We start from the raw sequence: 26,385 nt of genomic DNA, 5'->3' as shown, positions 1-26,385 counted from the left end.
TTGAATCTATCAAGTTGGCGCTATATGGAGTGCCCATACCAAGCACATCACGTCAAGTCTGATAGAACTTGTATTTTTATTTCTGTAGTTGCATCATATTTAGGTTTCCATCATAATAAAATTTTGTTCTTGGCTTTTAACACAATTTACCAAAAGTTGTCTATAATCATAGACTCTGGTATTGAAAGTTTGTACTTGGAAATGGTAGTGAAGTGTTATTCCTAATAGCACAATCTTTAATTTATGTAAATGTTAAGTTCTGATACACATATCTTATTTTCACTGCTAAAAATATAGTTTAGGTTCTTTAAGGTATCAATTTCTTTTGACATCACAATATTACCAAATTATATACATGTACTTCACTATAGGCAGTCTCATTTTTGTATAACAGGTTTGTCTCTGTCTTAGTCAACCATTCACTCACATTATTAACTTGTTTTGCTTTTATCTCACACTTTGTTTGCCTATTTCACCAACCTACTCTCTTTTCATGTGTGCCAGTAAGCTCTTAACTAGATTTAGTGTTCAAATTGGGGTTGTCCTTATATTCAACCCTAATTTGGGTGTTCGAATTCGGATAGACCCGATCCGAAAAACACGGGATTCCACTTTGCAAAATCTTGTGTAAAAAAAAAATGTTTGTGATTTGTGTAACTAACTTTTATTTTTTTACAGGTTATCCCACAATGACAGGGTGATTCCCATGGCTGCACAGCCATGGGAATCATCCTGTCAGTGTGGGATCTCCGTGCACTGGAGGTTAAATGAGGACAAGTCTCCCCATTCATCACCTCTAGTGCTCTGTGATTGGCTGAGGAAAGGTAAACCCTGATGACAGCTTAAGCATCATCAGGATTTTCCTTTCCCCAGCTAATCACAGAGCACTGGAGGGGAATGAATGGGGAGACTTGTCCCCATTTAGTCTCCAGTGCCTTGGGATCCCGTGGGACTCCTGTGTTCTTAAGATAGAGAATCTCTATCCAAGAACACATACTATAGTTACGCTAGGGCTACAAGAGCAATCAGGGGAGCAGAGCTGACAGCTGATTGCTCTTGCAGTTCTACACAGTCCCGAAAAATAACCCGAATTTTCCCCCCATTGACTTTAATGGTGTTCGAATCCGACATTCCATCACCCAAACAACGTCGCCCTATTTGATCGAATAGCTGTCGAATCAAATAGTGAGATATATTTGACCAACACTACTCTTCACCACTCTAATTGCACTAAATTATTTTTTAAAAATTGACTCAGTTTGTGCTTGCCAACGCCTCTTTCGAGACCACATACAGTGAACTGTGTGGTTAGTGAAAGCAGTTTTCACTTTAAAAAAAATGTATGGAGATGATTTATTAAATTAATATAGGCTGTTTACTCAGCAAAGAAAGGGTAATTCACTTAGTTTTCTTATATATAACTAACTAAAGTCAGAGAGGATTTACCCAATTCACTAAGCAGAATGCAGAATGATAATCTACTTTTCTAACACCAAAAATGTTTTTTTAACAAATTAACCCATATATGTTAACAAATGGATTCATCATATATCCGCACTTTAATTCAAATGGTTCCTGCAAGTGGTGTTCTTCTATGCTTCTAAAGACTACAGCAGATTGGAAAAATTTTGAGCTGCTGTCTTCAAATCTAATGAAAATGTTAGTTTACAATATAATATATTTTTTAATAAATCTTGTTCCTAGATGTATTACCACATAAAACCCTATATCCTCAGTAAGCAAAGTATCTTTTTACTAAATTTAGTAATATATTTCTGTTATAGTAGGTTGGGTTTCTAATTACACAATTTCTTCTCTACAGACTCTTCAAAGATGAATAATGTTGTTCCAACATCCCCACATCTTCCACAGATGGCACATCCACATTCCTTTCCAACTATGGGACAAATTTCAAATCCATATGAGCAGCAGCCTCCTGGAAAGGAACTTAACAAGTATGCTTCACTGAAAGCAGTTGGTAAGTTGACGTCCTGGTGTACTTACACTTATGATCATTTAGTTATCAGAATAGTAAACCTTATGAACTTTAAGAAAGAACAAGTTGCATTGATAGATTGTAATTTCCTGATCTTTGTATATTTCATATATCACAATATATACAAAGTAAATTATGTAGCTTCAGATATATGTATTTTTGTTATTTTACTATTGCTATAAATAAGAGCAAATTCTATTCTTTGTGGAAATTAATGAAGGGCATAAATGAGAAAGAAAAAATAAATACATTTGCCGTATTCTGGATGCGCACTGAGCCATTCTTACTACAACCTATGTTGGAGGAGTCTGTCTCACAAGCATTAAAGACAGGTACAATGGATACCAGTTGTAAATGAGTAATTATTGGTATGGTTAGTTGTACCTGTTTGCATTCTTTATTATTCTTCCCTAATAAGGCTGGATTTTAACCCCCTAGCGGTAATCTCGAGTGTGACTCAGGGTGGATTTTACCTGCAAATAGTAGTAATCACATTCGGGGGTAGCTTTAACCTAAAAAAAACACTTACCTTGCTCCGTTGTCGTCCCCTGGCATCCTTCTTCGATCTTCTGCCACACAATGCAGAGACGTTCTCCGGGGTTTCCCGGTGACTTCGGTGCATGCGTCGGTACGGCGTGAAAATCAAAAAATTTTGTATTGGATTCAATACAAAATAGCTGTGTTGAGTCCAATACAAAGAAATCTTTATATATTATATATATAGATATATATTATATTTATAATATTTGTGCTGCTTTACAGGTATATTACATGTTTAACTATTTTTTTTAATTTTTTTAACAGATTTTTGTGTTTTTTTTTTTAATTTTATTATTAAACTTAATAATTATTCTACATAATTTAGTGAGTTATGCCTAAGAATTCAAGCCTACAATGTAAAATAAAATTTTCATGCAAAAAAATGTATTGCTGTTTGCATGGAAATTTGGACACAATTAGAACGCTAGGGAGGTTAATGGAAACCAACTATGCACTGTTTATTTTTATGCAATGTACTAAAATCATGCATGTAAATGTATGCTAAGACAGGTACCTGCCTTGTGAAGAAAAAAGGGATGGGTAAGGTCTGGAGGTGTCAAGTAAATGGTGATGCCTCAATTGAGATGCTAGCTGTGACAAATCAGGAGAAATTCTGACCTTACTGGAAAGTGAGCATGTAAAAGTGGTTAAAGGCACAGTTGTCAACTGCCAGCTGAACATAACTCAATTTATTTAAAAGCCTATGGTAGATATTTTTTTTTTGTCCAACAAACCCTGCACAATATACCATGACCATTACAAAAAACAAGGTCAAAGACAGTAATAGATGGCACAATGTTAACTTGGTTATGCTGTAACTTTTATCATGTATCATGTGTATGGGTCATAATTATAATAAAGACTAAAATAGTGAGACTAGTGAAGTTAATAGGAATTTCAATCTACTCCATGCGAAAAAAAATGATGTAATGTTAGAATCAGGTTCATGGTGGGAGGCGAAGAAATCCAAGGGTGTATTGTTCATGCTTACTTTAGAGACAATAAACCACATGCTTTCACCTGTCAAATAATGTGTGCCATCCCTAGCATTGGGGCATAGAGAGGGGGCAAGATATAAGGCTTTTAAAGTGGCACTCAAATGAATTTCTTTAAAAACTACAGGACTTTAATATGATAATGTTTTTTATCCAGTTGTGAATAGACAAGTATACACGTTTACAAGTACACCTTAGATATAAATGATCCCAGTAACAATTGTATAATACAATATAATATCTCCCGTTTCAACGCATTTCGCCCTTACGGGCTTCCTCGGGAGATATGAAGAGTTGTTACAGACCACTGCAGAAACACATACAATAAAAAATATGTAAATATGCTCTTAATCAAAGCCCTTTCCTTCCTTACAATAGGAATATATGTAAGTCAGGCTGGGCACTCCCTACATTAATTTCTTGCTCATATTTGAGTTCCCTTATGTCATCTCCCTTTTCCCCCTTGATTCTATCCCTAGCCTTACCCACATAGGGGTAAAAGGGAGAAAATTAAGAAAATAAGTATAGGAATAGTAAGTCACTTGACACCAGAACCACTTAAAGAAGGAACAATCACAGACACAATGAAACAAATTTGCCTTTTGCACATTTAGGGCATTGATCCGTGTTGCTCACTTTCATGTGATAAACTCTGGAAGGAGAAACATATCACTGTATGGTGCAGCTGGGGTTGATGTCCAGGAAAACAATGCATTTTGAGCAATTGAGGCAGGGAGAACCCAGCAAAGCACTGTAACACTTTTGGCAAACCTGTGGTGGCCTGAAAGTAATCAATTTCTTTCTAGGCTATAATTTATAATTTGAGATTGCTTTGATAGTAAGAATAGGGGTTTGGAGTGTAGTATCCAAAAGGTTAGACCTGTCACTGAGCTCCAGAGAGTGCTGGACAGCAGAGGCATATGCCTGGGTTTACAGAAGGGGTAAGAGTGGTGGGTAGGGTGATAGTTTTGAGCACATTTGTTGTGGAGATCAGTGAAACCACAACCCAAAACAACACCCACCTCATTCCAGTGACAAAGTGTCACAGAAGTGCAGCTTGGTCTGAAATCTGAGCTACCTAAGAGCAGGAAAAGAATGGAATGGTGGGCTTTAAGGAGGAAACAAGTAGACAGAAGTCACATTGAAAACAATAATGGGTTAGAAAAACTATCTTAGGGAGGAACTTCCTACGCATTTGGAGAAAGGGCAGTGGGTGGAGGGACATTATTAAGAATCTCAGTGTTGGTGTAGATGGAGGTGTTGTGAATCCAGTGCTTAAAGATTCATAAGAGGGCTGCAATGTTGTAAGATTCAATATGTGGGTGGTTTAAACCACAGTTGGAAGGTGATTGCTGTAAAATACATTTACTCACTACAGAAATCTTTTTACCCCAGACAAAAATGTGAAAGCAGAGGGGAATTCTTTGGATGTCTTATGTTAACTGGTAGAGTGCAAGGTTTGAAGTATGTAAAGCATTTTTGTAAATATTACCAACTTAATGAGCACCACCCTACTCAGAAAAGACAATTTTAGTGAGGAAAGGAGTGACTCACTAAATGAAGAAAGGGGGGAAGGTGTGAGGGGTTTCTAAGGAACAGCATTTCCTAGTAGGGAAATGTATGTCTTGACCATTATTGAGGAAGTAGAATATGCCAAGATGGATAATGTCCAAAGAATAAGTATACAGTATACCAGATTTGTCCAAATTAGTTGGGTAACCCAAAAGAGTCCTGAAACAAGAAAGTAGGGGTATGATAAATGGCAGTGGGGTCCAATGATTGGATAATAACAAGAGTATATCGTTTGCAAATTCTGACATTTTATGTTTCTTCTGAGCAAAAACAAGACGTATGAACTGAGGAGCTTACTCCTAAATTTCCAAGAGGGTATGAGTTGCTAAACTGAAAAGTAGGGGTGATAATGGAGAACTCGGGCAGGTACCTTTGTACATATTAATAGAGTTTAGAGGTAGGTATTAACAATTAATTTTTTTTTAGGATCAGTATATAAATAATAAACAAAGTTTTAGAAAAGGGTCCCAAAATCCCTGTACTGAAATAAAGTGTGCAAATGAGGTTGGAAGATTTTATAAAATTCTTTTTCAGCTTCCTAACTGAGCAACATATGGCTCGTACTAAAGGGAAGGAAGGATGAAGCAAATGTAGTACAAATGCCAATAGTAATGTTTGTTGCAGGCAAAGCCTAGCTGGTGCTTTGTGATAAGGGAGGCAAGAAGTGCTGATCAGCCATTATTTCCATGAAAATTTTATTTCAGTGTTTAATAAAGCAATAGGATGATAGGAAGAGAGGAGTTCCAGATTTTTGAGTGGTCTAGGAATCAAGGTAGTATGGGCCTCGTTAAAAGAAGGAAAGAGTGGATGATCAGTTAAAAGATGATTAAATAAATATATAAGCAGTTGAGTAAGATAAGGTTCAAATAGCTTATATGGTGTGTCACTATAATAGGACCCCACTGGCCAATTATAACCCAGTAGTCTGCACAGCACAGGTCACAGAGGCAAGGAGAGTAATTCAGAGTTTTTCACAGTCCAGTAGAAGCAGATCTCATCAGGCTATCCAACTTTAAGCTTACAGTGCTGGAGTTAGCTGCAGAGGACAATATAAAGCTGGAAAGAAAACACTTATTATTAGATGAAGTAAAAATAAAAAATAAAAATAAATATATAGGAGATATGTAAAAACCTCCAAATATTTGATTTTTCATGGGAATTTCAGCAAAATAAAACTGGTTTTACTCAAACCTAGACCTTTGATAGCACACACTTTTTAAATACACGTATACCACCAAAAAATTAAAAATTTAAAATAAAGATCTTCCATTAACATATTGTCAATAATTATGTGGAACTATTGTGAGATTGAAGGACAAATATTTAACTAATTTGTCAGAAAACAGTTTTGCTGTGTTCAGCAAATGACTCACTACCTATGTTTTATGAAATCTAAGAGAAAGGGAGCTGTGTTGGAGTAAGAAAAAGGAGGGATTATCAGTGATTGTACAAAAATTCACTTATTATACAATTTCCTTGACTTTGTGCCAAAAAGGTCTTAGAACTGGACATGACCAGAATATATAGGAAAGCGTGCCTTCCCCTACCGTACATTGCCAGCAACGATGGAAACCTCAGGATAAAAACTATGAAGTTGAACAGAGGTACAATACCATCCAGTGAGAACGTTATAGTTAAGCTCTTAAAATCTACTGCTAACTTTATTCTTTTTTTATGTAGGGAAGTAAGCATTTTTATTCTTTTTTTATGTAGGGAAGTAAGCATTTCCCCATTTCCAGACCATAGTATGCTAAATCGTCTACAGATAAAAAAAAAAAAAAAAGATCAGAAAATAAGTAAGATTGTCTGTATTCTTTATAGGAAAATTCCTCCACTGGTGATGGTACTTAGTCTATACGTTTTTCTTGAGCAATTAGTATTTTTGTAGGAAAAATGTATTTGCCAGACAATTTTGTTGGACCACTGACTCAGCATGGTAGCTCAGTCGCTAGTATTCTTGCCTTGGGAGCACTAGGGTCCCAGGTGTAAATCTCAGCCAGGGTTTCCATTAGGCTTTTTTTAAACAAGCAGATATAGTTAATTGGTTTTTCAATAAAAAGAATGTGTTATTGACATATACTATAGTAGGGACAGGAATGTGATCCCCTCTGAGGGACGCTTAGTGACATGACTATGTACTTTGTAAAGTACTGTGTATTATGTCTGATATTTTTTTCTGTTCTGCTCACCTCTACTTGGGATATTTCATATTAGGGAGCTGGACCTAAAAAGCAAGCCTATCACTGAACATGAAAGATGCCATCTTCTTCTCTCTGGAGTCATCGATCTTGATTGGTTAGGCTGGGATGATTTAGCTCCTATGCAGGCACGTGGGAGTGCATTCAGTTTTTGGCAACTGCAGGGGAGGTTGGGATGCTCTGCATGTGCAGCTCAGCATTGTTTGATGAATGAAGGCATGCAAGTATGGTAAGGTGTGTATGTATGTTTTATTGCAGAAGGGACATAGCGTATCCTTTTTTGTAATAATGACCTGCCTGATTATTCTTTTTCAACTTGGGACTTTGATTCTGCTTTAACACTGCAAACAGTATCTGTCTAATTAAACCACTGTCTAAACCAAAGTTGAAAACTTATTTCTTGGCTAGAGTAAAAAAGTAGTGTAGCATGGAAAAAGGTTTTTTTTTCCATACTTAGGAAACATCCTCTAACAGAAGTTACAAACTTTAATATTGGGTCCCCCTCCTATAATAAAACCTAATGTGGTGAAGCCCTACCTACCTTTTCCATTATTTTGTGCCATCTCCTTCTCATTTTTTGAGTAGATCTGTCTGTCTCTTCTGGGTTGAAGGATGGTTGGTGATGGTTGGTAAACTAGGAGAATAGCCATTTTGAGACTAAGAACCTGTGATGTCAGCCCTGAAGGCTGGGAAAAAGGGAAATGGTATGTACAGGGTTAAAAATTTTGGAGGGCCTCAGGGATTATGGCAAAAATGGTAAAAATACCACAGCTACATAGGTTGTTTTACTGTATTTTAATTTAATTTTTACATTCTGCAAATTTTTACAAAGTCTTGTAAAAATAGTTTAAATAAAAATGAATGGGTCTGTTTTTTGTGCAGACCTTTGCAGGCTTTTACAAGCCTTTGTTCAGAATCTCCATGTAGCTTCTAGGGTTGTTTGACCATCCAAATGTCTCCATAGACTTGCAAACATGTATAAAAGCCTGTACAGACCTTTCTTTGCCCAAAAATGAACCAGGAAGCCTAGCTGTGCAGAGAAGGCTTCAAGAAGCATTTAACAGACATGTTTTTCAGAAGCAGGTCTAAACATAGCCTTAGGAAAAGGAAGATTACTTCATGAGAAATATTATATAATACCGGGCATAATATTCTTAATTTAAAAAGACGAATGAACTGTATCCAAGGTTAAGCATTTTTCAAGGATTTTGTCAGTGTAACAGTTCTGGAATAGTCATCTAATTATATATGATTAAAGCTCATGACAATCAGAGCAAAATACTTTACTCTTTAAAAGAGCATAATTTAGCATTCAAATTATTTACAGAACTTTAAAATGCATTTCAGGAAGTATTAAGCATTACAGTATATAGAAGACACATGTTTATTATAATTAGCCATTACAGAATATATAGGAAGTATTTTTTTACATAATTAAGCATTATAGAAAATATAGGAAATATGCTTATTTTTTAAACCATATTGTTTATTGCAAACAATTGAGTACCTCTATTTTATTATATTTAGTGTTAGGGGGCTTGACAGTTATTTATGTTCATTTATAATAAAGTAACTGGAAAAACTACACCAACATAACCAAAAGGGGACATTTAACTTAAAACCATATTGACATCTATATATATTATCTATATATATATTAATATACAATATATACATTAGTGACTTTACAGTTGCCTGAAAAGGGGATTGCAGGGCCTGGATAGCACTATTTTTAATTGTATTGCAGCCCTTTATTTGGCCCGGAGTGTCCTGGAAGGAATAGGTGGGCCAGAGATTGAAAATGGCTTTTGGAGTCTTTTATGAACAGAAGTGGGCAGAGTGCCTTGAAATTGGAATGGAAGTCTTAAATACCTCTCTACAGGGAGTGGAATTGAAGCTAATCTCCCACAAGAACCAGTTTAGTGAGGAAGGGGGGGGGGGGGGGGGTCTCGGAGGGCTAAGAACCAGTATAGTGGGGAACAGGGATACCTGCTGATGAGATGAGACACTGGCATGCTTCTAATGGAAAATGCCTTGAGGTGACTGTATATTAATAGCAGAGCATTTTAACCCTTTAGGAAGGCTTTCAACATTTCCCAATTTTTCTGCAACAGTAAAGGTAATCATTCATCCTCACCCTCATTCTGAGCATGACCCAAAAAAGTCTGCAAGGTTGGTGATGTCAGATCCTAATGTCATGAGAATATATACCCTCAGAGTAAGTTGTTATGAGTGAGGTGGAGGAAGGAAAGGTACTCTGGCTCCAGGGTAATGTATAGAGTTCACTGCATTTATCTCCCTGTTATGACTGACAAATGCTTTGATTTTACTTGGTGAGCAAAATATTTATTCAACTCAAGAACTTTATTAGCAACAAGGGAAATTATTTCTCTGTGTATAACTAGAAATAAATGCTGCAATTTTTTGTTAAATAGTCAGACTCAGATCAACTGGTAAACTTTGTTTGCAACTGTGGGTGAAAATTTCCTGTATGTAACTAGAAAATAATGCTGGGATTTAACGTTTATATATTTCCCTGATATGAAGCAAGAGAAAAAGTGGCTTAGTAATAGAATATCTATGTTTTATCTCTTGTTATAACTTTTGTGTTTTTTGTTTCAAAGCCACAATTTTTCTGATTTCCAGCATAATAAAAGAAGACCATTATTGTGTTATCCAGCCATGGGAAAAGCCTACTTATTTGGCTATTCAAAGTGTACATGAATTTGTTTATTGAATAACTGGATAATAAAATGAATATTCAAAAAATACCTGTGTGAAGATTCTGAACTAAGCAAATCAGCATAATGACATCCACTCTTTGGAACATTAATCCCACCAAGTTGAAGGTTGTCAATAAAACACCATGGTGAGCATTTTTTTTATTGGCTTGTGGTCACCAGGGGCTAGGATATCTCTAACTTCATCAACTGATGAAAAAGGGTCTTATAAGGATAATTCTCCACTTGCACCTGGCTCCCTTGATGGCTAACCAGACCCTCCACTTGCACCTGGATCTCTTTCTGGCTAGATTAGACTCTTCATTTGCACCTTGAGTTTTTTCTGGCTAAATAAAAGCCTCCAGTTTTTTTTTTTCAGCACTGTATGGAATTTAAGTGAGTTGTCGGCTCATTACTAGGCAATGAAGGGACAATTTGATTTCTGACTGAAACATCAGAAAAACTTGAAAGTTTTGCAATTTTTATTTATCCCGGCAGCATGGGGAAGTTTGTTGTATGCTTATTGCATGCTTTCTGACCTCAATTTATTGGAAGGGTGATATGACAAGAGTGGAGAAAATGTTGTTTTTGCTTGTACCAGTTGCAAAGCATGAAGTGGCAAACGGTTTATTTTGTGAAAGTATTGACTGTTGTGCTATTGGTTAACTATGAAGCACCACATGGAGTTTTTTTAGTATAGGTACCAAAAGTATAATGAAGAATGCAAATATATTTCTTTTTTCTTTGTATCTTTGAAGGTCTGCATTTAAAAAATACAGCTTCATTATGTGTAGAAATCAATTACAAATACATCTCAGCCTTAGTGGCATTAATGACAAGCCAGTAAAATTATAGAGAAGGTTTAAACAGCATAATAAAACAGCATAGCGTTTTATCTGAAACAACACAGCTAGCAATGAATGATAGACAACCTGTGTTTTCTGCCACTAACAGAATAAAGGTAACACGTTTTATGCAATAATAAAACACTATACTTCCCTAAAGTCTGTGGGTGGACAATCATTTCAGATAATGTCTGGAAAGAACCAAGATTATGCAATCATTCTATGTGAGCAAAAGCTTTTTGTATATGTTACATGATAGATAACATGCAAAAAAGTGGCATAAAGAAACAGCAATCTATTCTTCTTCTGCTTGCTTTAACAAGGCTTTGCTTAAAGAGGTAAAATACACAGCACTATTTGCTCTTTAACCAAATGCTACTCTTTTTTTGTATTGCTGAATGTGTAGTGAGCAAAACCTAGGTATGATGCTATATGAGAAAGTTGATCAATTAAATATTAATATTCATGAGTAAAATGCAGAACTGCACCCAAGCAGCTTAACAAAAGCTATTGAAGGACAGATATGTAAACTGTAATAATAACATACAGCCATGTAGGAAAGAAAAATATGCACCTTATTTAGGTCAGCCACATAAATTGGTGGCCTTAAAATAGAGCACACACAGTCATGTGAAAAGGAAAGTACACCATGTTACAAATCCAAGGTTTTAAGTATTAGGACATCGTAAAAAATCATTTGGTGCTTAGTTGGTCTAAAAATTACACAAATACAACCTCAGATGAACATCACAAGACAGAGTATTATTTATTAACAAAAACTTTAACATAGTCAAAAAGCAGAAGTAGTGTATGAAAAATAAGTACATCATTACCACTTCTGTAGGAGTTAAGAGGGTAAGTAGCAACCAGGTGCTCCTAATCAAATGCACTAAATTAAATGATCAACAGCAAGTGTCACCACCTCTATAAGAGGAGAAGTGTTGCCAGTTTGCTGGTTTGAAGCAATTAGGGGAGTGTTAGCACAGTGAAAAAGATGAAAAACAAAATCAATGATTACAAAGATTGAACAAGCATAGCATGCTTGGAATGGTTTACGGAAAATGTCTTTAAAAAGTACATGGTAGCACAGCTTAGGTTTGCAAAGCTGATTCTGAACAAACCACAAAACCTCTGAAACAAAAAGTGGAGATGTTCAGCCATAATACACAGTGTCACATTGGACAAAAACTAAACGTATCATAATCAGCACAAACACTCTATACCACCTGTCAGGGTGCCACAGGACCTGGGCACCTTGCAGTCATTGAGTCGACCATGACATCCTTTATATACCAAAGTATTCTAGAATCATGTGAGAGGCCATCTATGTGACAACTAAAGCCTGACCAAAACTGGGTCAAGCAACAGACAATGATCCCAAGAACACCAGAGAGAGAAACCTACAAGAGAACAGGTAAAATATGCTTTTGCAAGGCCTCAAGAAAGATGTGCATAAATAAATGTTCAAAAAGCTTTCTGATTTATCTAAGTATCCCCATATAATAGTATTGATATTATTTCTCCCCTAACTTGGGATCCTTAATAGCTCCAAGCAGTTCCATCAACATATGTGGTCTCACCAATTAGACATGTAAGTCGCCAAAGTTGCCTTTCTAGCAAGTACTTATTTGTCATATACTATGCCATATCACTAAATACAGCAAAGTAAACTTCTAGTACTAAGATTTCTTAAATATTTTTATTTCCATATCCATGAAGAAGTCTAATAAAGGTGAAACATGTCGGGAAAACTTGTAATCGACTGTGATAATGTGCCCACATAATGGAGCTTACTTTTGTAATCCACTAATGGGTAGACTGCTACTTTCTTTGCTGACCTTTCTTTATAGAAATATTTGCATGGTGCCTATAATGAGGCCAAAAAAGATTGTTTTATGGGTAATATTTGTGAATACACTAACAATTATGTATGTACTCCTTCACTTGGATGACTTGAGGTTATGAAATATACACACAGCCCTCTTTATGTCTTTTCTGCGTTTATGTTTCAATGCTCAAAAACTTCAGGAAACATAAACAATGTTGTAAAGAGGAAAGGGTCAACATTTCTCCACAACAATGCTGCTACAAGCTATTGAGTCACAAGGTGTAATTTTTCACACATGGCTTGTCCTTTTTCTTATTTATATTTATTAAAAAATGACAAGGTAGAATTTGTTGTCTGCCATTTCTAACCTTAAATTGGATTACAATCATAACACCCATGCGATTACAATCTTAACACCCAATAAGTACTAGATTACCTTTTGTTATGTCCTGACATATAAAACCTTAGAATTGAAGGAGGGTGTACATTCTTGTTCATGTGACTGTATACAATGTAGGTGACATGCAGAGCATTATATGATGAACACTGGCAGAAAATTGTGGCATACAAGTTTAGAACTAGAGAATCCTGGAGTCTTGAAATTTGAGTTGGAGTTCCAATTTTTTAAAAGTATTTTTAGTTCATATCTAACTGTGCTGACAAAAATTTGGTATGCTACTATGGGAAACAATCACTCGTGTAACTGCAACTAAATGCTATGAATTCATTTTGTGAAGGATCACAAATACTTTTTCCCATTGTTCAAAATAAAATTCACCTGTTTTGCTCATTATGTAATTGTCCGTTTTGGTGGAAAGTCCCTAACAATGGTTTCCTTAACCAATTTTAGGAACTTAAGGCATCATGGGGACAGCCTATTTTTCTATTCCTTTTACCTCTTATAGCAGAGAACTTTTTTTTACACTGGAAAAAAAATTGCCCATTTCTTATTGCCTGTTTTCTTATATTATGAGTGTTAGTTTTGGAGAAAACCTCTAGGAATGGTTTCTGAAGGCAATTTTAAGTACCTTGGATTGAGGATTTATTTTAATGAACATCAATTGCTCCACATTAGTGGCAGCCAGTGCAATTCGTTTAGGAGGGCCAATTCCACCTGCCAAAACTTTAACACCACCTTGATTATCAACACCTTCATGGCATGACAAATATTGCCAAATGTTCAGTTTCTCAGCCTAGTAATCCATTAAGGTAAATTGGCTGGCACTTTGGGCTTTCTTGCTAACTTTTATTCCTCATGTTGTTGCAGAAGCTAGAAATAGTTAGCCATCTGCTTCTGCTGAAGTCTGGAAGTGCTGGCTCGGACAAAGGGGACTGAGGACTGTTGTAGTGGAAAATGGAGAGGTGCCCACTGATGAGCTGAGGCACTGATGTTCTGAGGTGGCTTCACAATGTTTGTTCTTAATAGTGGAGTTTTGCCTAAATTTTAGAAGACTTGAGAAATGAATCCTTCTTCGCATCCTCAGCATGTCTTCATATATGTAGGGAGGGATAGAACCCCTTGATCAATAAATTGTGGTGAAGTAGCACATCCCAAAATACATTATATTGGAACGAAAAGTATACTTTCCTATTTGGGATAGGGGAACTCCCAAAAAAGAGGTATTGCGTACAAAATAGGGGAATTTTTAGGGTCCCACATTCAATAGTATATTAAAACCATATATTGTATTAACAAATCATTTGAAAAAAAAATATTTTCATTGTACTTTACATAAACAAATCACATACAAAAACATATAAATAATTCCATAAAACCAATAATTAGGCCTATAAAAGCACTAGACAGATGTCTTCTGCTAATATATTGTAGGTACAATGTATTGCAAAGCAACAATTTGATATTAGTAATATTAGGTATCACAATAACCCAGTCTCCAGGTTAGGGGGGGAACAGACAGATAATTGGAAAGTATGTTTAAAACTCTACGCATTACGCAGATCTGGTCTGCTTCCTCTAGAAGTTTAATATTGACCCATTATTATCATTAATGATATTAAGGATTATAACAAGCATCATGTCCTTACTATTTGGAAGGAGGTTATTATCACCTTTGGGGAATTGTAGTGAACACAAGTTTTGGCACCTGTTTATATCCTTGGATGGAGTTTCCTAATACCTAATGCAGAACCACCACCAGTGCTCCAAATGCATCTTTATTGTTCATCAAATGCCTCAACTTTATCATGTTTTTTTTTTAAACTATTACATCCCTTCCTTTCAGTCATTCTTTTATGCCTTACCTCAATATCCATTCCTGCTAGTCCAAGATGCTTACTATAATCCTTTGCTATCATCAATGATAATAATGGGTTCTAAACATTTCTGGGTCTTGGACTTTTGTAATATACTACCACCACTACTACGGTCATCACCAGCAGCACCACTGTCACCATCAGCAGTATTAATGCTACCACTTGCAGCAGGGAATATACAGGCACCAGTGTCATCATTATTGCCATTACCACCACCACTACTGCCAGCAGCAGAAGTAGATGCAGAAACCTCCAAAGAACCCCAATTGTTCTACTATTAATACTCTCCTCCTCTGAATTTCTCTATTTTATCTCCTCTTTTGAATAAAACCATCATGCAACTGCTCTACCTCATCAGCTCTTGCTTCTTGTTATTTACCTAACTGCTTGTCCCAATTTCCAGATGGAGTAGGTATGAGTGTAACACAGCAGAGATAATCTGGTTCCTTGTTTCACATTTACTGTCTTCATCTCTCTGCTGGTATTGAATTAATGAATGATCCAGCCAGTCCACTAGAGGTGAACCTTGGCTTTGCCTCTTGGTACCTTGAAAAACTTGCATAATGGGACCTCTATCTGTGACAAATGGTGGTGATGTGCTTAAAAGTGGTGCTCGTGTCCTTCCTACTGGTTTGGTAAATTGTGGATTCAGACTCAAGAGGTTTTGCTCGAAAAGAAGATTCACTAGTGACTGGTGTCTTGTGAGGCCTACTTTTAGACCAGTCTTATTTCAACCTGATTACATTTTTAAACTAGCTTCAAAAGTAAAAATATGAGAAAAACTGGTGAATTTTTATGAGCAACAATGGGAAAAACCAACTTCTGTTAAACTGAAAATAATTGCTGGAATTGTTTTACTTGGTAAACAGTCAAACAGAAAAACTAGTAAATTTGAATAGCAACGATGTATGTAACCATTTTGAACGCGCCAATATGGAATACATACTGAATATGTATAGTAAAGTAATTGTTTGTGTTTAGAGTCATATATGGAGGTCTTTTTTCCTCTGAGGAAACTATGGTAGGCGAAATGCGTCCAGAAAAACTTTTTATATGGTAAAAGAAGATTGATACAAAATTTTACAAATATGTTTACATAAACATTTTGTAGACATAATTTTGCTGCATAGAGATGCTGTTTGTCTATGATGCTAATGTTTTTATTGAAGAATGGCCAATAAATATTTATAGTAATTTTTTAAAAATGTATGGACATGAAAATTAAGAGTAATTAAGAGTAAAAAACCCAAAAGAAATGGTAATTTTTTCTGTTTTTTGATGTATGATTATATAATACATATGCCACTATGTTAGTAAATAAAGCTAATATAGTAAACATATAAACTCAGGAAATATACCAAGAAGTGATAAATTCTGTAATTCTATCTAGTTTTCTGTGAAAATAAAGAGAGAAACAGAAGCAAAGAAAATATATAATAAAAGGACAAAAAGAAAAAAGCAACCACTTAGGATATTGCCAAACCAAAACTTTTCATACTGCCAAAATATATTTATGCAGGGAGCTTTGGGTCTCACCACATCTCCCACAAACATAGAAAGTAGGAAAAACCCCTGCTTAAAGAAATGGTGTCCTATACCACCATAAAAATATTTTATTTCCCACCTCCTGAAAGGTATTACAACTAGTATTGCAAATCAAAGATCTGTGCATTATGGAAAGGATTTTAACACCTACTTGTACGCCCTTTTTAATTATTTTTTCACACAAATTCTGTAATTCCATTGAGCAGCAGAAACATATTAGCAGAACTTTGGCAAATACTTTACTCCCCTATTAATTTTACTGTTTAACTCTGTTCCCCTAACTAGCAGTATGAGAAATGGCACCTTGGCTATATGCCACTTTTTATATGCCCCTAGTTTTCTTTTTTAAATTCCTATTTCCTCCTTTTAGTTGTTCCAAGCTGACCCTAGCTGTGCCAGGCAAACACTGTTTTTGTTTTAGTAGAAAGTAATAAGAAGCTTTCCCTATTAGCTGTTTCAAACTGACTGTAACTCACTAAGAGCACAAAACTGCAAGTGTTTTCTGTGTCCGTTAATTAATTTATTTAATACATATTTTCTAATTCTAATTCTATCTTTCCATATAAGCTGCTCCAAACCAACTTCCAAACCAACACAGCTCAACAAAATAATGCCCTTTTGCTATGACCTAGAAAAAATTATATCTAGTTACACACTGAATGGAAAATGTGAGAAAAATAAGCCTATGCTAAGGATTTTTTTGCAACCCCTGGCACTACTGTCAGAAGTAGCAATAGCTCCCATCATTGGGGTTTTGGAATAACCTTCCCTGCATTGACATTTGCCAGTGCTATTTATCCCCCCTGATTTGATGGTTAGTGGCTTTCTTTCTGGATAACCCCAGGCTGGAATTACAGTTTTATTACTGCCTATCATTCCAGCTGACAATACAGACTGTACTTCAGTGCTGTGTGCTGTAAGACAGAAAGCACCCAACACCCTTCTGCCACATTATAAATAACTAGTGTCCAGGATAGAGACGCTGTGGGCAATGTCCATAATACCAAAATACTCTGCAGGATCCGGCATAGTTAGAAACTGTGCAGCAATAGGCATCTATAAAGTTACCAACCCAATACCAGATTTTTAAGGTTTCATACAACAAGGATGCCATGGTAAGTGTGCATATTGCATATACTTGCAAAAACGTTTACTTTTGTACAGACAGTTGTGCACAGACAGTAACTTGTCACACTTGTCATTACGTGTGTTGTAGTACCATTCATTTTGAATAGCCCTTTCAGTGCAACATTTGCTCTGCATATGCTGTAAAGCATTACCACATGTTGCATTTCTCAGAGATGGTCAGGTGCAGAGTTAGCTGAGCTAGGGTGTGATGGTACAGCATGCACAACTTATGACTTTTCACACTGCAAAGACACATACCTGATTTTATTCAGACTGCCGGCAAAATGTACAGGTTTCTGATTTTTTTTTATTCTCAAAACACCACAAAATGAATTGATAACTAAGGCCCGCCTCCAAGCTCTAAATTTTCCTGTATGCGCAAATAGCAAATTACATCTTTTCCACGTCTACTGAATCACCCATGGTACTCCTATCTTCAGTTTCGGAGATCTTTAATAAATTAGGCCTCTTGGGCCTAAGCACTCCCTGCAGCATCACTAGAGGTGGTCTTTATTTATCTAGTCTGAGGGCTAGCATGAGATCCGGGTAAATCTGTGTGCCCATATGTATCCACCAAACTAACCAATTACATAACGGAATGGTAACTCACATTTGCCTTTAACATAGTTACATAGTTAGGTTGAAAAAAGACATAAGTCCATCAAGTTCAACCACTAGGGTAATAAACATATCCCAGATATAAAACCCTATAAGACATAGTTGGTCCAGAGGAAGGCAAAAACCCCTGGTACAGTTTGCTTCAACAGGGGAAAAAATTACTTCTCGATTCCATGAGGCAATCAGATGTTCCCTGGATCAACAGTTTCTGTTATCTTACTTACATACTTTGGTATACAAAGTTTTTAGTTAATGTAATGTACGCAGAGTGCCTAGATCCACAAAACAAGCTCAAATCATCGCCACATCTACCCCCAGGTTTCAAATTTTGTATATATTGTTTGTGTTGTCATACTGGGCCTTGTTGTAATTTACTTATTCAGATGTCAATTATCTCAATCAAGTCATACATCTCAATGTATTTCAAAAATACGTTCGACTTCCTCAGAAGAAAACTAATATATCAAAAAATACAAATATTCAAAATGTAAAAAATATGTTATTTTCAAAAGCATAATGTCCTATACCATCTAATTAATAGTTAAAATGTTAAATACTCCCAATTAACTCAGCTACTTTAATATCTTAGATTTTTAACTTGCTTTTACATTTAGTATGATTTTTACATTGGGTGTCAGAAACCCTTATTCCTTACAGGTTGTAGGTGTGCTCCTTTACATTAGTTGATCTGGGTTGTTGGTCATGTGTTGATAGGTGGGATTATGGAGTTACAGGGATGAAAATACAAATGCTGAGTGTCATTCCCTTTGATATATAGTTGAAACATTGACTTCTTGAAAACATTGAGATAGTGGTCTATATTAAAGCAAGAATCCAGTAGTTTGGAGTGCTGGTGGCTTTGTGTTTTTTTTTTCTATGAGTTCTACATGGTAATTTCTGTGGTTGTTACTTAAAGTACATTTCCTCTGTTACAAGGTGTGTTTGCTTTCATTGGTTCCTATCATGGACGTTAGGATAGGAAAATGTTAGATGAAAACATAACCCAGGAGCCAGGGTATCTTGGCTTCCTCCACAACACTTATAGCAAATCTCTCTGAGACAACAGGTTCTCAATGTCCTCTTTTGTTTTAGACATTATTCTCTGTCTGTGTGGCCCTTGCCATCTTCGATGGCACGTGGGATTCTATTTTTGCCAAAAAGGATGGGGGCTTTTCGCCCCCTTTTAAAGCAATTAGATTCAAGAGGACATTTTATGCATAGAGGGGGGGGGGGGCAGTCTTTGCCATATTTTTTATTCAGGAAGGTCTCAAGCCTTTAATTCTGGTTTAAATATAAGTAGGGACCTCACATGGCATTAAAATACCCAAAAATGCTTACAGATGTCTGCATAGGCATATGCAAACACGTATACAAGTATTTTTTTGTTGTTTGCAAGCAGTTCCATGGAGCCTTATACAAAATTTAGGGAAGAATATCGATTTAAAGCAGTATAAAGATGTTCATTTTTTTATTAGATTCCAAAAGTAGCACAATTACCCATCTGCCAGCTCTCTCTAACCTCTGACAAATGTCACCCAGATTGGGTGACAATAACATTATTAATATGAATTTATATAGCGCAGAACATTTATTATGTAGAACTTAACATTGCCATATCACCAACAGCACTTTACATTATCACATTCAGTCACCAACTGTCCCTCAAAGAGACTCAAGATATTATCTCTTCCATAGTCACAATTCAATAAGACAGTTGAAAGGTACTTTTTTTTTTTTTTTGGGGGGGGGAGATAAAGAACCTCACTGCAAGTCCTTGTGATGTATAAGGAAACCATATTGCCCAGATGAAAACCTTGCAAACACTCCATTCAGCGTCATGGCCAAGATTTCAACCTTAGACCCTAATGCTTCAAAAGGATTAGTTCTAGTCGCTTTCCCGCTCAACAGTAGTAGCTGATGAGAGGCACCTTGGACTTGGCAGACATGGAGTAGGCTTTAAGTAAACTGGTGACCAGACCTTATATGTTAAAATATTAACATATACTAGCACCTTGTAATGTCTGCAGCTGCAGGCACTAACATTACGGCTCCTGTTTCCTATGCGGAGAAGGATAAAGGCAGCCTTCTAGTGTACTAAACACAACTCCTGGGTTGTTAGAAAACAGTTAAACCTGAATTTAGAGCCTTTGTTGTGATTGTTACGAGTCTTTGAGATTCATGCACAATTAGAAAGATCGGCAAGGGCTGGTTTTTAAACTGTTTTACTATTAGATATGCATTTATAATACAGGATAGAGGATACAAAAATGTGGTTCTTTCCTTCAAAGAAATTCCAGTTTCACCCTTTATATTAAATGAGAACAAATTGGAAAGGAAAAGACAAACATAGGGGTTTTGTGTGGCAACAAAAATGGTTTTAGATAGAAATGTATTTTAGATGCAAAAAATGTCACTATGTTATTATGTATAGATAAGATCAAAACATCATTTCCTATGGGTTGGATAAAATTGTGTACTAGTGTGTAAAGCAAGAAGAAAGGAAAGAAAAAAGAGTTATTCGAGATTGTGTTTGCATAATAAGTGAACAAGCAAAATATACAATGCAAGAGTATAGCTAGGAGTATAGCTACAACATAGGCTTGCTATATAGGATAAAAATCATGAAAGACATGAGTTCAGCCATAGGCACATAATAGATTATGAATTATGAATTATTATGAATATGTATAACCCTAAATATATATATATATATATATATATATATATATATATATATATATAACATATATATAGTGTAATTTAGACAGTGAAAAAAAAGTAATCAATACTGTAATGTTGGGTATACAAGGTACAGTCAACAATGAATGTATGGTAAGGAAAAAATCTTGTTCTATAGTAAAAAAGGAGCATGGTGATATTTAAATCCAGCTATTTGTTATTAAAGAGCATGTATAATATATATATTTATATATTTATTTATATATATATATACAATAAAACATCATATTTCATACATATGGTCATATATCTAGCAAACCATTATTATGGTGGAATAAAATCAGATCAGTATAATCGTAGATCAGTATAATACAAAGGTCAATTATATAATATATTAGAGGTGTTACCCAGTATATGATATTGTTTCTGGGAAGACACAAAAATATATGGGAAAGAGAAGATGCATGAAAAAGAATTTTAAAGGTTATGTGTGAACATCATTCCATTTTAGGGAACTGTAACCATGTTATAAGAAGAGTTTGAAGCTAAGTACCTAATTGGGGCCTGAAAATTTAGTATTGGCTTTGAGAGCGGAAATCCTTTTGGCTTCTCCTTGTAATAATAATTTGTCAAATTCCCTTCCATTGGGGTTTGGTTTAATGTGTTTATGGGTTGAGAATTGGATCATATTGGCATCATAGTTATATTGTGTACCTATATGGTAGCCAATATCTGTTATGACTCTCATGTGTAATCGAGTGGACATGCTCATAAATTTGTTTTCTAAACATTCTCTGTAAAACATTCTTCATTTGCAATTGATCAAATTAAACACTCTTGTTGTTGGGCAATTGACAGAATGTTGTGGGAAGCGAGCTTTACCATTGGGTAGAGGGATATGTTGGGATTATCTGATCCAAGTACACTGGGGACACATTTGTAGGTGCCTTTTAATCTAAAATCAGTCTCAATTTAGGCACTTTTAAAGTGACTAGTTGGACCCTTAACCTTCCTAGCGGTCCAATTCCGTCCAGATCTCAAATTTAATTTTCATTGTAGGCTATAATTCTTAAGCATAACTCACAGATATTTAATAACTGTAACAAATTTAATAATAAACTTTAAGTAAAAAAAACACAAAAATAAAAATAATTTAAACATGTAATAAAACTGTACAGTAGCATGTAATATATATATATATATATATATATATATATATATATATATATATATATAATATAATTATATACATAGTATATGAATATTTCTTTGTATTGGACTTAGGGATGGGCGAGTTTTTAAAACTCGATCTCGCGGTGAATTTGGCTGTTGTAGCTTACCGAAATTGTAAGCGAGAGCGGCTGGTGTAAATTCGCCTGAGATCGATTAAAAAAAAATTGTGGCCTGTCCTGATCAATGAATGAATTGCCGGCTTTCCTCAACCAATCAGAGAGCACTAGAGGTTTTGAATGGGGAGACATGTCCCCATTTAACCTCTAGTGCCAGGGATCGCACACAGGATTCCCAGGGCTGCATAAACGAATGCAGCCCTGAGAATCCATTGCGATCCTGGGGCACTAGAGGTTTTGAATGGGGAGACTTGTACCCATTTAACCTCTAGTGCTGGGGAACACACACAGGATTCCCAGGGCTGCATGAACGAAATGCAGCCCTGAGAATCCATTGTGATCTTGGGGCACTAGAGGTCAATTAAGAGCAAATCTCTCATCGATGGGTGGATCATCATGAGCACGTGTACACATTGCAGCAATGGGTCCTGCAGGAATAAGTAGTAGATAAATACTTTTTAAATGTTTTTATAACTTTTTTACACTTACAATTTTTACACATGAGATTTAGTTAATGGTGTGCAGTTTTATTATTACATTTGGTGTGCCCTTTCTTTTGTCCCTTTTAAAATGTTAGAAGTTTTGAATGGGGAGACTTGTACCCATTTAACCTCTAGTGCCGGGGAACACACACAGGATTCCCAGGGCTGCATAAACGGAATGCAGCCCTGAGAATCCATTGTGATCCTGGGGCACTAGAGGTTAATTAAAAGCAAATCTCTCATCACTGGATGGATGGATCATCATGGGCACGTGTACACATTGCAGCAATGGGTCCTGCAAGAATAAGTAGTAGATAAATACTTTTTAAACGTTTTTATAACTTTTTTTATACTTACAATTTTTACACATGAGATTTAGTTAATGGTGTGCAGTTTTATTATTACATTTGGCGTGCCCTTTCTTTTGTCCCTTTTAAAATGTTAGTAGGTATATAATGTGGAAAAAAATGAAAGGGCCTTAGAGAGAAGAAGATGACAGATACACACTTCACACCAGACCATGCTCTAATGTGTGGGTGTTCTATCTGAACATATTTCGAGGCAGTGGGCCAGACTCTCTGGCTAAAAAAGGTATAAGAACTCTGTAAACAGAGTTACAAATCTTTCAGCAGATACAATAGTTCACATACAGTATGTAAATGTAACAGTTTGTCAGGAGTTATGCTAATAATCTGAATGTAAGAAAACTCAAAATAGCTCCTGTGGGTATTTATTGTGTTTATTATAAACCAGCGGTGAGCTAATGGTTGCTGACAACCACCAACAAAATTTTTGATGGACAGAATGTTGCTTGCGCCCAAATATGTGTGTATGAGCCATAACAGGTCTAAAATGAAAATGTGTTCTTTTTCACTGTCTTAGAATTTTATTTAACCACTAATAGCATTGTTTAACCCAGTAAGTATTAGCAAACCTATGGCTGCTGACTTTTTGAGCCAATTGTTCATGAACATAGTATTGTTACAAAAATTATTTGGGAGGTTAGTTGGCTCCCAAAGAAACATGTTTCAAATGATTTTTTTTTAAATCGAAAAATGTGATCTTTCTGTAGGTAAAAGTAAAATTTAAAAAAAAAAATCAGTCACAAGTTTGTTTCTCATTCACATCCCAGTGATTAATTTTCAATATTTTTCCCTAATCAGTTTATATTATCTCTTTCATTTTTTCAACTTTTATTCACAAATAGGTTTGGGAAAAACCTTTTGTAGTATGGGTAAATTGCAGCTTTAAATACACAAATCCTTCAAAGAACATGTTTGGGGTGTGCTGTCACGCTTGGGGAGACAGAGATTCTAGGGGGCGCTACAAAAATGGTGTGAGCCCTGAGAAGGGCCAAGGTGCAGAGTCCAAGCAGTAACCAGGTCTTCTCCAGAGCCTTTAGTGGTGAGGATGTTGTGCTGCTGGTTACTGCCAGGTTGCGGTCCTTGGGCACACCAGGGTGGGCAGGATGATACAGGGTACCAAATCACTAGGCGGAAGAGTTGTCAAGGAAGGCCGGGGTGGGACAGGCAGCAAGAAAGAGAAGTCAGGTCACAAGCCAGGAGCCAAATACCAAGGATACAGGAAGAAGACAATGCTGATATGGAAGCCACCGCAGACACAGGAGGCACCGGAAGTGACAAGAGGCACAGGTGACACAGGGATAACCATAGAAACAGAGGAACACTGGAACAGCACAAAACCTGGCTGGGAAACAGACTGGGCCACAATGAGGTTAACACAGGAGCTGCACAGGGAAAACACTGAGTTAACCAACAGGTGTACAGGAAATACTCAGCAGAAATAGGGGGCTCGACACTAGTGAAGACACGTTGCGCGAATGGTGAGTGCTGTGTCTGAGCCAGCTAAATACCAGGGAAGATTAAAAGACTATTTCCTGATTCCTTGGTCGGTGGGAGGAACAATACTAAATAATTCTGGAAAAGCAGGAGAGAGGCGCCTGTGCTTTAGTGAGGAAGAGGTAAGTGTGACATTACCTCCTCTTTTATGGGGCCTCCCCACCCACCCACTGAGGTCCAGGTTTAGAAGGCAAGATCAGGAACAGACACATCTGAAGCTGGAACACATAATCTCTCCTCTGTACCAAAACCTTTCATGTCAATCAGGTACATTAGCATCTTGCAAAAAATTTTGGAATCCAGAATTTGATGGACTTTATACTCCTGAGAGGAATCTGAGTACCCAGCGGTGGGGGACAAGAAAAGCGATTGAGGACCAAAGGTTTTAGCAGAGATGTGTGGAAAAAGTTGGGTAACTTGAGAAATGGAGGAAGACGTAGCTTGTAACGAACAAGATTACCATAGCTGAAATAACATAAGGTCCAATGAAACGAGAAGCAAACTTTAAAGAAGGGACTTTGCAATAAATGTTCTTCATGAGAGCCAAATGTTTTCCCCAGGTTGCAAAGAAGGTACTTGCCGATCTGCAAACTTCTTGTGTCCAAGAGCTGCCTGTTTCAGATGCGTGTTGCAGGTACATCAGCAGAACAGGGTATAGAAGATGATAAACGAAGATGTTTGCCGTAGACAACGTAAAATGGCCATTCTTTGGTGCTGGGGCTGACATGGTTATTGTGGGCGAACTCCGCCCGTGGTTGCAGAGCCACCAAATGGTCATGGTGGGCAGATACAAGGGCTCAAAGTGTCCTTTGACCCCAGCAAAGGCGATCCTGAGCGTAACCCCTCACACAGGTCACAAAATACATGATTGACAAAGTGTTGGAAAACAGCTGGGGCACTACAGAGACCAAAGGGCATCACTAGATATTCTTAATGCCCATCTATGGTATTAAATGCTGTCTTCCATTTGTCCCCCTCCTTGATCTGGATTAGCTTATAGGCACCTAAAAGGTCTAGTTTGGTGAAGACCTGGGCCCCACGAAGGTGGTAAAAGAGCTTAGAGATAGGCAGCAATGAGTGGCAATTCTTGCAACTGTGATGGCATTTAGACCATGATAATCAATACATGGGCGGAGGGATCCATTTTTCTTTTGAACAAAGAAAAACCCATCTCCAGCGGGGGAAGTGGACTTGCGTATAAATCCCCTCTGCAGATTTTCCTTAATGTATTCTCCCATTGCCTTGGTCTCAGGGAGACTGAGGGGGTATACCCGATCTCTGAGAGGTGTAGATTTTGGTATGAGGTCTTTGGTACAATCATAGGACCAGTGGGGAGGAAAATGCTCAGCCTTGCATTTGGAGAAGACGTCATGGAAGTCTATGTTCTGGGTTGGGATGGATGGGGCCATCTCCGGCATGGAGAGAACGAGAGGCTTTAGAGGTGAGAGCTTAGTCAGACACTGGGAGTGGCAGGAAGGGTCCCAAGCCAATATCTCTGGAAAAGACCAATCAATTACTAGAGAGTGTTGATGAAGCCATGGGAGTCCCAGGATGACTGCAGATGAAGTCTGAGGGAGAAGAAGGAGGGTATGGTCTCATGATGAAGCACACCTATAGTAATTTGCATGGGCAAAGTTTGGGAGCAAATAAGTCCACAGGACATAATGGTACTATCCACCGCAAAGATATGCAGGGGTTGAGACAAAGGCTCTATAAGCCAGGCACAATCCTTGACAAAGGAAGCTTAAATGTACACA

General features: G+C 36.7%; 1 protein-coding gene across 1 annotated transcript in view; it reads left to right on the top strand.

Annotated features, from left to right (window-relative positions):
• SHISA9 (shisa family member 9) overlaps positions 1-26,385 on the top strand; it is a 366,487-nt gene that overhangs the window by 318,300 nt on the left and 21,802 nt on the right. The window contains exon 3 of the mRNA XM_072418984.1: positions 1,823-1,978. Within this exon, the coding sequence (XP_072275085.1) occupies positions 1,823-1,978 (156 nt within the window). The remainder of the gene's footprint in view (positions 1-1,822; positions 1,979-26,385) is intronic.

Source organism: Pyxicephalus adspersus, chromosome 7 (assembly GCF_032062135.1).
Source record: "Pyxicephalus adspersus chromosome 7, UCB_Pads_2.0, whole genome shotgun sequence".
NCBI lineage: Eukaryota > Metazoa > Chordata > Amphibia > Anura > Pyxicephalidae > Pyxicephalus > Pyxicephalus adspersus.
The sequence above is the reverse complement of the archived record's forward strand: the minus strand, read 5'-3'. Positions and strand labels throughout refer to the sequence as shown.